Raw genomic sequence first — 15,629 nt, 5'->3', positions numbered from 1 at the left:
TAGCAAAATTTTAAATCTTATTAGTTCAACATGATTAATTTAATTGTAAGTAAAGTAAATAAATTGCATTATGTATACTAGCTTTACAACCCGTGTGATGCACGGATCTTCATTAATATTTTTATATTATTTAAAATTATAATAATTTTTTTTTGGATCATTACCTTCTTAGTATATTTATAAATAATAATATAAATATTTATTTTTGACGGGATTCGAACCTAAATTTTTGAGGAGTGTATAAATAATAATATAAATATTTGATGTTTTTGTGATTCGAACCTGAGAGTTTTAGTATTTTATAAATAATAATATAAATATTTGTTAGCAGAGTTCGAACCTGGGAGTTTGAGTAGCGTATATTTTTTTAATATTTGAATCTAATGATCCTTATCACTTGATTAAAAAGATCTGACGGTAATTAAGGGGATAATCAAACCAACCGGTCATAAAAGGGATAACCAAACCAACAAAAAAAATGCATACCAAATTATATCTTATTCTGATTATTATTATAGTATAGATATATAACACTATGTATCTATTTTAGTAATAATTAAAATTAGGGAATTATCGTTGAACCAAACCGTTGAACCAAATTATCTATATTCCGGCTATTATAATATAGTATAGATATATAATATATATAGCAGAGATTTATTAGTGATTTTGATGTACAATGAGAAAATACATTCATTTTTTCGTCTAATTTTATAGATTGTGTAGATTGCAGATTGGGTAGACCGCTGCCGACAAATATGTATTTAACTGGTAAGCAGCAAAACAGCTAAAGTAGGTTTCCAACCTAACCACCCTTCTCTCTTTACTCTCTTGGTAAATTTTGCTTAAGAAAGGTTTCGTGTACAAAATTTGGTACAATTTTTTATAAAATTATATAAAATTGTTTTAGGAATATTGTGGTTGAAGTTATTTTAGATGAATACTGGGGTCAGTAATCAGTAATCAGTAATCAGTATTTATTATATATTATTTTTTGAAAAAATTATATTTAATTTTGTAAAATTATGATTTTTCATTTTCTTTTTCTACACAAACACACGTTGTCTTTGATAAAAGTTATCCTGTCAAGATAGCAAGGGCCAAGAAGATAAAATTACCCAAGAGGTGTTACTCTCTTGCTGATGTGTATATAATAACTGCAAAAGTAGTGTTTGGTTGAAAATATACAAGTGCTTTATTATCTCCACTCGTTCCCGGAGATCAGATCTTTCATTCTTAACGTGAAGTCTAATAGTACATCAACAAAAAGCTATATGGAAGCACCAACTCCAAGCTTGCACATTGGGATGTATCCATGGTTTGCATTCGGACACTTGACCCCTTTTCTTCATGTAGCAAACAAACTAGCCAAACAAGGCCACAGAGTTTCCTTGATAATTCCCACCAAAGCCCAACCAAAACTACAACATCTCAATCTCCATCCAGACCTCATCACCTTCATTCCAATCGTTGTACCTCATGTACAAGGACTGCCTCCTGGTTCAGAAACAACATTCGACGTGCCTTCCTCGTTATATTCCCTGCTTGTCACTGCCATGGACGAAACCAAAGACTTGGTGGAAGGTCTTCTCCGTGACCTCAAAGTGGATATTGTGTTCTTTGATTTTTCTTATTGGATCCCCGGCTTGGCTAGACAGCTGGGAATCAAGTCACTTCGTTATGTTACTAGTAGTCCAGCTACAATTGGTTACACTTCCTCCCCCGAAAGGCATTGCGGTGGAGGTAATACATCTGAAGCTGAATTTAAGCTACCTCCACCAAGCTTTCCTGATTCAAACATCACCCTTAGGGCCTATGAAGCACGGGCTTTTTCTGCTATGACAGTGATGAAGTTTGGAATTAACATGCGGTTCAGTGATAGGCTATTCATTGGCTTGAGCCAGTGTGATGCACTAGGTTTCAGAACATGTAGGGAGATTGATGGTCATTACTGTGACTACCTTGAAAATCAATTTAAGAAGCCTGTTTTTCTTACCGGGCCTGTTATCCCAGAGCCTTCTACGTCTCCTTTAGAAGAAAAATGGGAAAAGTGGCTAGGTAAATTCGATTCAGGTTCAGTTATTTACTGTGCATTTGGAAGTGAATGCATTCTGAAAAAGGATGATTTTCAAGAATTGGTGAATGGTCTAGTGCTCACTGGTATGCCATTTCTAGCAGCACTGAAACCACCAGCAGGAGCGGATTCGATCGAAGAAGCATTACCAGATAAGTTTGAAGAAAGTGTACAGGGAAGAGGAGTGGTTCACGGAGGTTGGGTTCAGCAGCAACAAATATTAGAACACCCTTCAATTGGATGCTTCATAACACATTGCGGATCAGGTTCATTAGGAGAAGGTTTAGTGAATAAGTGTCAACTGGTGCTGCTGCCTCATGTTGGTGATCAAATAATCAATGCCAGAATGATGAGTCGAACTTTAAAGGTTGGTGTGGAAGTGGAGAAAGGAGAAGAAGATGGGGCGCTTACTAGAGAGAGTGTATGCAAAGCTGTGGCTGCTGTCATGGAACAGAATAGTCATGTTGGGAAACAAGTGAGAAAAAATCATGCCAAGTTGAGGAATCTACTGTTGGACAAAGACTTGGAATCCTCTTACATCCACAACTTCATTAACAGTTTGCAGGAATTAGTGAAGGGATGATACAGATGTTTTTTTTTCTAATTAATTACAGGACTCAATCTCAAGAATTCCTGCAAGGGGTCAAGAGTTCAACCACCAAGTCTAAAGCAATCCTTTGTTGGCAAGGTACTGATTTTATTTGTGCTGGATGTGTTTTCTATAAAAGAACATATGAATAATTATCTTTGTTTGTGTGTAATGTAAGATAAGAATAAGAATAAATTGTCTGATTTGTGGCGAAAGTAAGACAAGTGTGTGGGATGTAACTTTTAAGTGCAAAACTTTAATCTTTTAGATCATCTTCAATCATAATTGTTAAAATGGTTACTTAAATTATTATTATCTAAAATTTTGTTGAATGTGTAAGGTCATTTGCTCCAGTGATACTGGTTATATTGATTAGCTAAATTCAATAATAATATGTTATATGTATTTTCAAATTATTTCATATATATGAAAATTTCACATGTTAAAATAAATTTAAAATATTTAATTAAATACAAGTAAAAATAAAATATTTATTTAATAAAAAAATATTGAATATATATTTATATAATTATAATAAGATACTTATATGTGTTAAAAAATATATACTTATATGTATAATAAAATTTTATATTTATATTTATATTATATTTTATTATATTAAATTAGATTTATTAATATTTTTATAAATATGTAATGTTTCTTAAAATAATTAATAAATTGGTAAATAAAAAATCATATGTTAACACTTAATATAACATAAAGTTAAAATATTAAATATGAAATAAAAAATTTAACACACACATATATATAGTATAAATATAATATGAATATATATTTGTATTAATGTGCAAAGTTAGGTTAAAATAAGTTAGAAAATTGACAGAAATGTGAGGGGATGTTTTAGCTAGAGGATTAACAGATAAGAAGATGAAATAGAGGATATCTAAATTTTTTGCTAATAGGTACATGGTTGAAGCAGCATATATTTTACCTAATATATACTCCCTCCGTCCTTTTGAATTTTTTAAAGTTTTATTTTTAGATCTATCATTCATTTCTTTATATTTCAAAACTTACCAAAAATAGTCAATGGGTCTCATCATTTTCTCAATTTTCCTCCCTTTTCACGCTACTTTTACCCCCACTATCTCCCTTTTATACATTAAAAATCAACGGTTCTCACCACTTCACCCACTTTTTTTTCTCTTTTTTATTATTTTATACATATTTCTTAAATTTCATGCTCAATCCTTTATAAGAAATCAAAAGGACGAAGAGAATATATAACTATGCCACCTAGACTTTATAGCTAAAAGGTGATAATGGTCCGAGATACCTTAAGTTGGAATATCTTCTACGTGGAATATCTTCTACTATACTATTAACTCAAGAGTGTATAAGTTTAAATGTATCTTTTGTTATCAGAAGTGGCATAATCGCATTAGTGTAAAATGTATAAAGACTTTAGCATTGTTCTAATTGTATATATTTAGAATAAGGATGTATTTCTAGAAGATGTTTTTTTCCAAACAAATGCAGTTAGACTTGAACAAATACCGTAAGTTACAATAGTCAGTTTACTTTATAGTCAAAAGAAGAAGCACACTCAACTTAATGTGGAATTTTGGTAGCACCAATCGGATTTTGTGGCACAATCAGTGCAAGAAATTGGGCACACCCAATTTGACAAACCAGTCAGTTTCATATGATTAAAGTAATTCTTTTTAACTTAGTTCAATGTAATGGTAGATACCCAAGTTGTCGAATTTGTTTTGTTATTATTTTAGGGCTTAGTGTTCCTATATTAAGTGTAAACTAGCATGATAATCCGTGTAAAACACTGTTTCTATTTAAATTATATAATTTTACAGTTTTGATTTTTAAAATAAATAACTCGTAATTTTTAAAATATCATATGTTATTATTTTTGAAATATTATACATTATTAATGTGATATATATGACTAAATATTTTTTTAAAAGTGATACTAACTTGATCATCTTATAAAAATTTCATATGTAATCATAACAATATATTCTAATTTAAGAATTTCTTAGGAATTTTATATATAATTAAAAAAGTGTAACGTAGAAAGACAAAACAATACAAATTTTTAAAAACATATGTATATGTAATTGCTCAAATTAGAATTAAAAACTTATCATATACTCTTATTTTTTGTAAATATATTTAATCATAACAATACATTTGATCTAATATACATTTCACCTTCATCTTTATGCACCGTCCATGTTTTACATTATTTTTGGAAAAGGTGATTTTATCATTACATATCCTCCGTTTGTACATCATCATCATTATTTTTCCTCATACATATACACATATATATATATTATAACATCTTTCCTCGACCATTCCTTCGTATCTTTGAATCGACTACCAATCCACCATTCCAGCAACTACTTGCTAATAAATTTGTCTTTGAATTCCAGCTTCATTCCCAACTACACCTCCTTAAACTCATTTATTTCACTTTTCATACTGCCACAATAGATAAGAATTTATAAAACCCCAACAATTATTATTTCCATATCCTCTACCATCGACAACACCATAAACAATACCTCTAAATACTGTCAAAATTTTAGATATCGAAAATTGTGGTAATTTGTATTTCAAATTTTGTTTATTTGGATTCAGATTTTAGTGATTTTTGTCATTTTGGTAGTGTTGATGCGGTCTTATTAAAAATATTTAGTGTTTTCAGTTTGACTTTTTGATAATTTTTGTAGTGCTACGTGGCAGGCGGTTTGGCAGTGATGATAATATTGGGGATATGTGGCTAAGGGTGATGATATCGATATATTGGTAAAAAATTATTTAAAAATAAATTACTCAACTTATATATAAATGATATCATATATTATATATATTATAATGTATACTTTTTCCCTAAAACTGTATGAGTGATCATATATATATATATATATATATAAATATATATACACATATACATATATATGCATATTTTATATAGTCTTACATTAAAAATTTATTTATATTAACCTAAAATTTTAAAAATTAATAAATACAATTAATTAGTTATTTTTAATCTGTCTTTTTAAGTACAATAAATTTCGTTGCCCCAAATTCCAATTTTCGATTAACATTATTTATATATTGTTTCCAATGTAGTATCGTTTTATCTGGTTTAAACAGTAAAGTTGATATAACATGAAAGTTTTACATGGTTTCACAATTACATTTATATTAGAAGTACATTACTCCTTTTATAATTCGTCAAAAAGTTAAGTTTTAAATTAGTAAAGTGTATATTAGTATTTTTATAACTGATAAAAAATATTTTGGCTTATACTAAATACAATATATTGGCTAAATAATTATAATTTTTTGATTATTGATAGTGAAGAATTTATTGATACTTTTATATATATTAAATCTTGAAACAATATTAAATTGAATGAAGTTAGCAAGTTTTTTGTGGATGTAATTAATGATTGTAAAAAGAACATCATAAATTTCTTTGATGTAGTGATTGGAGATATGAACATAAGTATCTCGTAATGCTATGGTCATTGGTTCAATTCTTATGACACACATTTTTTTCAATATTAATATGAAAAAGGGATAAATGAGTAATTTTCTAAATAGTTTGAAAGAAAATTTAATGAAGGTAGTGAATTTTTTGTACATGTAGTTAATGAGTTTATAAAGAAGTATCATTAATGTGTTTGGTGCAGTGGTTAATGATGTGAACCTAGTTCTTTTTTTAATGCTAAGGTATAATTATAAAATCCGGGTGACTTTAGATAATTTTTCTAAAGGTGACTGTAGAAACATTCTTCTCTATTGTTTGGAAGGATGTTGATAGGAACATCCACTACTAGCAATCCTCTAAAAATAAAAAAGTTAGGGAATTCAATATAGAGGAGCATTCTCTTATGGTGCTTTAGAAACATGGAAATGGCCAACAAACAGGCATACATTAGATCTGCCTTTGCAACAAATTGCGTCCACATAGTAATAGCGTAGCACACCACTAGTTTGACTTGGAAAATAGAACATGCTGTATTCCACAAATATAGATATTCAATGCACACTTTTTTCTGGAAACACACCTTCAGAAGAGACACAAATTTGCTGTAAATACTCCCTCTGTTTTTATTTGTTTGTCCTTTAAGGTTTTGACACATATATTAAGAAATGTATCAACACCTATTAAACCTAATTATTGCTGAATAGAAATACTACCATTACACGTTTACTTAAACATACAATAATGAATGTGTATTAAAACTCACAGTAATAAAGTATTTTAGGCATTGATATTTTTTTATCTTTCAAATTTTAGTGTGCCAGATTTAATTTTTTTTTTCAAAACCTCCGCTCAAAATTTAATTCAAATTTAAATAAAAATTTCACAAATGATTCTTCCCTCCATTTATTCCCTCCATGATTGTCTTATAAATAGATACTCCAAGCTGATACAATTCACATAATGAAGAAGAAGAGGCACACAAGTATCAATAATGTTGATTTAAATTTTCCTAAGCAGGCAAACAATAATTCAGGTAATCTACTTTTTAAGGTGTATACATCTTTTAAGTTTTTTGTGTGTACTAGGTTAATTTTTGTTTTTTAATATCTATTTTTTTTATTTGCAGTGGTTTCTTATCCACAGGAAAGTGATACTACTACATTTTGGTCTCAGCTATATCAAGAATTTGAAATGAATCATCTGAATGAACATCCATTTACAGGTAATTTTACTTTATGTATGTGCATTTATTAATTTTTCATGAATTTTAAAATATTAATCTAGAATATTTTTATTTTGATTTCTTTAGGTGCTAATCATCTTATGGGAGAAGAAGCAATTTTACAAAGTACTGGAAGGGCCATAACAATAGGAAACAATGCAAATAATATTCATGAGAGTAATTTTAATTTGCCACCATATTTTTTTTTATTTTTTTAAGGAACATTATTTTAACTTGTTAGTGTAAGTATTTTTTTTACAGTGAATCACCTTGACTTGAATCAACCTCCATTGACAAGTAATTTGCTTTATTTTATTTATTTTTTGTACGTGTTATTTGTTAATTCTAGTAAAGTTTAAAGTCTTAATTTAATCCTGTTGAATAGATGCTAATCACTTTGTTCACGAGAAGAACATCAATATGGGAGCTCTACAACAATTGAAATCAACACCAATACATCACATGAGAGTAATTTTAGCCTAACAATTAATTTTATTATATTAAATTCTGAATTTTTTAATTTGATTATTCTAAATTTTTATTCTATTATAGATATAAATCAATTTTCTCAAGAAGAAAATATTTTAACTCGACATCAAGGAGGATTTACAATGATCATAGATTTGAATGAACCACCATTTGAAGAAGGAGATTTTTTGCAAAATCATGCAAGTTTCACACAAGGTGAACCTCACCATGGTAAGAGACGTTTTTATTTTTTTAAAATTATTTAAAATCAAGTCCTGATTTATTAAACTAAAATCATTTATTTTAATTATTGGAGGTGCCAATCAATTTCGAGGAGATGAAGAAATTTTGCAAAATAATGGAGAGATGAATCTCATGAGGGTAATGACTTGATATAATTTATTTTTTTGTTATAAATTTATAATTTTAATTTTTTGTATAACTATTTTCATCTATTTTCATATTTTCAAATTTTTTTAGCAGACCAAAATCAGAGAGGAGCTGTACAACCAAGAAAATATAAAATCTTATCAAATGAAGAAAGACATGCAATTTATATTGCATTGCTGAGTAAAAGTGTCAATGAGAAACTGAAAAAGAAATCAACAACAGAAGTTGCATCATTATACTCCACAAATCTAGTACAGCGTATTTGGAAGTTGGCAAAAAAAAATATGAAGAACGGAGTCAGTGATGTATCTTACTGTAGAACAAAGAACTGTGGAAGTAAAAGAATACAAGTTGATATAGAACAATTGAAAAGCATTCATTTGGCACAAAGAACTACAGTACGCGATAAGCCGGTGCAATGAAGGTGAGCACAACAGTTATTGTAAAAAATTTAAAGGCAGGAAAGATAAAACGTCATTCAAATCCTGTCAAACCGTTTCTGACTGAGGAGAACAAAAAGAATAGATTACAATTTTGTCTACCCATGCTCGATAAAGATAGCCTCCCACACGATCCAAAGTTCAAAGACATGTATAACATCATTCATATTGATGAAAATTGGTTTGACTTGACAAAGAAAAAAGAGACTTATTATCTAGTGGATGGCGAAGAGGAGCCTCACCGCACGTGTAAAAGCAAAAATTTCGTTGGCAAAATTATGTTTATAGCTGCCATGGCAAGACCATGATTTGATGAAGAAGGAAATGTAAAATTTTCTGAAAAAATTGGAATATTTCCATTTATTACCAAAGAACCAGCAAAGAGGAGTAGTGTTAATCGACCTGCTGGGACGCTTGAGACAAAGGCAATGACTTCTGTGACAAGAGAAACCATAAAGCATTTTTTGATTCACAAAATAGTACCGGCAATTTAAGCAAAATGGCCACAAGAAGATGCTAATAAAGTTATAATAATTCAGCAAGATAATGCAAGAACACATGTGGATCCTAATGATGCAGATTTTTGCCAAGCTGCACGACAAAGTGGGTTTGATATTCGTTTGATGTGTCAACCTCCAAATTCTCCGGATTTAAATATACTAGATCTTGGGTTCTTTAGAGCTCTTCAGTCCTTGAGGTATAAAACAGTAGCAAGAACAATTGATGCCCTTGCAAAAGCTGTTGAAGACACGTTTGACGTTTACTCGGTTTCAAAATCCAACGTTATATTTTTAACTTGGCAACTATGCATGAGAGAAATTATGAAGGTAAAAGGGGCTAATACTTATAAAATTCCACACATTGGCAAGGCTACACTAGTAAGACAGGGATTGCTACCTCAACAAATTAATTGTGATGCAAGTACTGTTGATGAGGTGCTTAGTTTATTGAATTAAAAAATATTTTGTATTTCACTATGCTTATAAAATATTTATGAAGTTTGGTTTCATTTTTATAATAGTCTGTATATAAAAGTTGATTTTTTTGTCAGTCTGAATTTTATTTTAAATAAATGAAAAAGATTAACTAATAAAATAAATCAAAACAGAATCTTGGAAAAAAATAAAATAAAAAAAACAGCTCCCATTATCTCATTCTTAATTAACCACAAACTACAATTGATCAATATAAATAAAGCAGTAGGATAAATTAAAATTTTGAAATGGAACATCCATACTTATCACAAATAAAATATAAATATTTATTTCTCACAATTTCTTACTCTTCAGGAGTTTCGTTTAAATCAAAGGGAAACTTTTCATTCTTTGTTTTATCTTCTTGATCTCCCTGATAATCCAAAACACTTGTTTCTTTAACTACTTGAATTTATTCTTCATCTTGAGCCTGCAAAAATTTTGCCACAACAGGAAAATATATTTTTGTCATTTCTCTTACCTCTTGCTGTATATCTTCTGACAAAACATATTTCTTCTCAACATCATTTTGATAATGCTCCATATTTAAATTTATTTCTTCTCCTTTATGGGTAGATGCTTCAACCACTATAATCTTTTCAACTTGATTTTTTGTTTCTTTTTTTAAAGGATGGTTCTTTGAACTCATTATATATATGTGTGTGTATAAAATTATAAAAATGATATAGGAAGAAGTACGTAGAGGTGTTTTTAAACTAATTGCATTGAAAGTATTAATTAAAAGTAGTTAGACGGTCTTTAAAATTGATTAAGTCAAATGTTTAGGTTTTCAAGATAAACGAGTAAATAAGGGTAACAAGGGAGTATACCTATAAATTTGCTTTGGAAAAGTAGAAAACAAATAAAAAAACACACATCAAATATGCTAGAACGACAAACAAATAAAAATAGAGGGAGTAATTTGGAATGTTGACACTATGAATCAAGCATAAAAGAAGAAGTGTTGCAGCATCACATATAGATTTATATAAAAAACAAAAGGGTTAAAACAGTAATTGCATTCCTATTATCAAAATATGGACAAAATTCCAAAATTCACATTCCAACTACGATATTCAGCACAAAGAACGGCACAGCAACAACCTAGTCATGCATACAGGGATTTGTTTTACTCGCAGTGAAGAGATGAATTATTTCTTACATATTGAGTACAATGCAAATTATATTTTGTATAAAACATAGGTCATGGTGTCTCATACAATCCAGCAATTATCATAATACTTGGTACATGTTCCAGTGCCACTAGCTTTCAGGAATTAACAGTAAAGATCACAGAACAGCAAGCAGTAGGAACTTTGTGTCTGATTTCTAACCCCCAGAAGGAATCTAATCACGTTTGTGGTTGTGTTTCCTGCTCCTCTTCACAGAACATTTTTTGCCTCTTCTATCTCCTGAATCAGAATCATCTGAGTTTCTAACATCGGGACTATAAACCGATCTTTCTCTCCTGCTCTTCCGCTTATGCCGTCTAGTGTGTTCCTTGGACCCATCTGAATCATCTGAATGTTTGTGACTTCGCCTTTTCTTTTCCTTCCTACTCTTTCTACGCTGCTGTCGACTATTGTCATCCCCATCAGACAATTCATCTCTTCTCCTTTTCTCTTTTCTTCTCCTCCGGATACTGTCATCATCTCCATCAGAATTAACGTGGACCCTTTTGTTGCTTCTCCTCTTCCTTGATCTACTCCTATCCTTTATACTTCCATAATCAGACTCGTCTTCATCAGAGTCATCATTCTTCTTTCTAGAAGACTTCAATTTGTCAATAATCTTCTTCCCATACTTCTTACTCTGAGCAATTGCCCTCTCTATCTCAGAGTCATAGTCAGAATCTGAACTCTCGCTCTCATCTTCAGAATCCTCCTCAGAATCTTCAGCCACAGTTTTACCAAATAACGATTTTCCGCTGCCTTTTATTTTCTCCAGTCCAGACATAACTGCCGCTTGAATTGCCTCAGGGTCTTTATCACTGATTTCATCCTTAATACTCAAGAAATTCCTACACTGAAATGTAAGATGACCCACACGTCCACATTTCTTACAAGCTCCACGTGAGTCATCAACATTATTGCTGGTCACACGAGCAAGTGCTAGCAAACCCTGGAAGCTTGCATAAGCATTTTCACCCTCAGGTTCAGCAGCAGCATTAGAAGCTTGAGGCTGTGAAGACTTTTTGTTATCTTCTTTACTAGGTGCATAAGGGTCATAGCCAATAGCACTTTGCCAAATACCGTGGGTTTGAAGAGCAGCACTACTGTGTACCCTGTTGTTTGCGGGCATACGAACCCTGCCTGCTGTAGCCGGCATCTTGAAAAGTTGCAACCTGCAACATTAGAATTGTCAATACTCTACTTAATTAGTCATAAAACAAAGATATTTCAGGAAAAAAGTAAACCTATGCTCTGTTTGGTTGGAAGGAATGACTTTCCACCATTCCGTCCTCAAACTTATACTAAAGGTCAGTCTCAAAATTTTTGGGAATAATGCCTCATTCCTGCTTCAAATCAATTTCTTCCCAAATATTATCATAAAATTAGTGTACACTCAATATTTTTCACTCTTCTCTCTTGCATTCTGCCCATCACCTACACTATTGTACACAAGTTCCAATACCACTCCTCACAACCAAACAAAATTTCAGAAAAAGGAAGTAAAATTATGCAACTCAACATGTAAGCACGTCTTTAGGCAACAAAGTTTTTTTTTTTTTTCAAATAAAGAACTAAAAAAAAACAATATCCATAATTCATCACATTAAAAACAGGAGATTTCTATTAATACTCCCAGCCCTCCTCTGATGAAAATATAACTTAACTATATTGTTGATTATGCTCTATATACATATTAACAAACTCCGTCAATATGGTGGAAATACAGTGGCAAATATGGAATTGTTGTAAAGGGGGTTTGTTTAGTGCATATAAACTTTCAATTAAGACCAGATACATGATTAACAATCTAACATCTTGTACAATTAAGAAATTATAACAATCAGATTAAATAAAAAAGGGGCCAGTAATAAACGAAGATAATCAAGTAAGATGAAAAACACAAAGTGGGTACGCTTACAAACTAAATCGACAAGCAATCAATCAAGACATATAAATCAAATCCCCCCAAATCATGAAACCCTAGAATTATACAAATACAATAATTCAAACCCAGAAATTAAATAGAATGGTGAAAGGAGGGAAAAAAAGACTTACAAATTAAGATCGGAGAAGAAGAGGAACAATTAGCCGCCCAGGAAGATCAACCAGACCAATTTTATATACTAGCCACGCACACGGCTCTGGTTCTTGTAATCATTGTTATTTTATACTCACTTCGTCCTCTTTCTATTGTACACGTTTGACAATACACAATTTTGATTGTTAATATATTTAATTTCGTATTAGTATTAAATATAAAAATTTCATTATATTAAAATACTCATAAATACGAATGCAACGAGATCATTCATGACTATATTTGATCTTATAGATTAGACATAAATTAATAGTCAATCGCTTAACATGAATAGTGTCCGAAGTCAATATAGGAAATGTATTATAATTTTGTTTCCATTTTTTATTAATTTAATTTGTTTAAACAAAGTAAGTATTTTGAAATCAACAGCCTGTATATTTTTTTTGTTTAAAGTAAATATTTTTAATAATTTGAGCATGTTTAAATATGTAAAATAATTTTTTAGTAATGGTTTAAGTAAATAGGTTAAGAAAAATATAAATCCGACCTGATCAAATTGTTATTAAAAACAGTTTCAATTACGATATTATAATTTTAAAGGGCTTTCTGGAACAAATAATCATGATAATATGTTTAAAATAGATATGCATGTTACTGGCCCATATATGTTCTATTATTTTTAAAAAAATCTAAAAATGTAAATTCGTAAAAGTATGTACTTTTAATAATTACTTTAAACTATTAAAATTATTAAAATTGGTTTTTAAATAAATGAATATATAGATCCGTACAGATAAATATATTTTAAAAGAAATAAGTTTGAAGACAAATTTAAGTCAATAATTTTTGTGAGGTTAGGAGTTTAGGTGGCGAAATCAAAATCGCTCTTCTGCCGGAGGAGAAAATGAGAAGTACGACAGAGAAAGTGACCGAATATTTTAGGAAAGAGAAACAAGGAAAGAATAAGGGTAGGAATCCATGGCTTTCTTTGAATTCTGGGGTAGATGATTACGAGAATAGTAAAGCAGTTCATGAGGTGTGGCAATATTGGTTTTTGCTGAATACGAAGTGGTTAGAGATATTCAGAAGGGTCGTCACGACCTGTTGAAGGTTGCTAAAACTAGGGTATTGTTTTTTTAAAAAGTGATTAATAAGTATGAGCTTTTAAAAGGTTTCAATGGTGTGGCGTCGTCAAACCCGGGTCAAAAGTTTGAGGTCCACAACACATACACAATATATAAACCTGTATAAGAAATATTATTTGCAATTACCCTACTTTACACAATCATGGATCGCGACAGGTTAAAGTATGACAATAAACCACAACCTTAACTTTTATTACAACGTACCAAATCCCAACTAATTTAACTTACAACTGATAATGAAATTATTCTTACAATCTTACTATCTCACTACCGTAGTAAGCTCCTGCTAGCTCGATCTAACTCAAACTGGAATCCTAGCTCGCACTTTGGACTGAGGAACTTCACTATCATCCATATCCTTTTTAACTGTAAAATATATAAAAGATTCGCAAGAGTGAGCTAACTAGCTCAGCAAGTCACAATAACAATAACTGAGGTTAAACAATGATCAAACGAGATGATTCGAAGGAATCAAGTTTCTTATTAGCTCATCATTAGAATTGGATATTCATTTTAATTTTTAAAACCAAGGTTAGGCTGCTGATCAGTCACGCACTAACCCCGAGTAAGGCACACAACTCTGCTCTATAAACTGGATCCAAGGCACACATTGACCTAATTCGACCACGAATCTGGTCTGACCACGAATCTGGTCCACATAAAAAAAACTATCCAATTCTAAAGTAATTTAATATGATAAACAATATAATTCAATAAAACAAGATTATAATCAACATTAATGAAATATTTGTATAAAGACATGATGCATTTCATGAGTATCACAAGGGGTATCGAAGTATGTATAAGAAATGGCCTTCATTCTGTATGAGAATCGGGTATTAGATGAACAATGATTTTACAAGGTTTAGTTCTTTGATGTCACAAGGTATGGTTTAATATAGAAGTTTCTGGATGTTAAAACAATTCTGTTCCAGTGTTTATTATTTGGTGGTTATATATTTGGAGAGTAGTATCATATTTGAGTGGTTTAGTATCTGGAAATCAACAAGGGATGGTTTACAAAGAATATGGCTTACGGCTCAAAGATCAAATGATGTGGCTCAGGTTCAAGGCTAAATGATTCAAAATACTTACAATATAAAATAGAGCTATTCTGAATATTTAACAATATTTCACGAGAGAATTTAGAAACATTTGCATTATATCTTGAAAAAGGTTTAGAAGTACTTGCCTTACAGGGCTTTACAACTATTACTGATCAACTCTGAGCCGACTCTGCCGCTCAGGCTTTAACGTCCAACCACTAGATCACATTAGATTCGACTTCGACACTCAGGTTTTCCTGCTGAAACTCTACTAAGCTCTTCGACTAGCTACTAGGTCATCTTTAGTCTAATGTCCACTTTCGGTTTCCCGACTAGAACCTACAGCGGCGAAATACTCTATGTTAGACACTCAGTTATGCTTGACATATCCTCGCTACCAATCATACCCAAACGATAACAATCCCGACTCGTACTTATATACATTACTATAGTACACGTAACATACATGATTCATATACTCAAATCTCGCTTCAATATTCGTTTTCGGAAAACACATATACTCATCCTTGTATGAAATTAGGGTTATTGGTTTTGGTAAAACGTTTCATCACAACATACAATCAGGTTTC

At 30.7% G+C, this 15,629-nt stretch overlaps 2 protein-coding genes across 3 annotated transcripts; one reads left to right on the top strand and one right to left on the bottom strand.

Annotated features, from left to right (window-relative positions):
* Positions 1-1,124: 1,124 nt before the first annotated feature.
* On the top strand, positions 1,125-7,631 carry LOC141671973 (cyanidin 3-O-galactoside 2''-O-xylosyltransferase FGGT1-like). Of its 2 annotated transcripts, XM_074478443.1 has the most exons (4): positions 1,125-2,762; positions 7,078-7,177; positions 7,271-7,366; positions 7,454-7,631. In XM_074478443.1, exon 1 carries the CDS (start codon positions 1,275-1,277, stop codon positions 2,655-2,657), a length of 1,383 nt encoding a protein of 460 aa, XP_074334544.1. In that variant the 5' UTR covers positions 1,125-1,274; the 3' UTR covers positions 2,658-2,762; positions 7,078-7,177; positions 7,271-7,366; positions 7,454-7,631. The 2 variants fall into 2 exon arrangements, with proteins under 2 accessions (XP_074334544.1, XP_074334543.1); XM_074478442.1 differs by lacking the exon at positions 7,078-7,177.
* Positions 7,632-10,779: 3,148 nt separating this feature from the next.
* Positions 10,780-12,992, bottom strand: LOC141672125 (uncharacterized). Its single transcript, XM_074478619.1, has 2 exons — positions 12,866-12,992; positions 10,780-11,982 (listed from the first exon to the last, which is right to left on the bottom strand). The coding sequence occupies exon 2, from the start codon at positions 11,964-11,966 to the stop codon at positions 10,986-10,988; it is 981 nt and encodes a 326-aa protein (XP_074334720.1). The 5' UTR covers positions 11,967-11,982; positions 12,866-12,992; the 3' UTR covers positions 10,780-10,985.
* Positions 12,993-15,629: the final 2,637 nt, after the last annotated feature.

The sequence above is a fragment of the Apium graveolens genome, chromosome 7 (genome assembly GCF_009905375.1).
Source record: "Apium graveolens cultivar Ventura chromosome 7, ASM990537v1, whole genome shotgun sequence".
NCBI classification, from domain to species: Eukaryota; Viridiplantae; Streptophyta; class Magnoliopsida; order Apiales; family Apiaceae; genus Apium; species Apium graveolens.
Note: the sequence above shows the minus strand (reverse complement) of the source record. Positions and strands in the feature narration are given on the sequence as shown.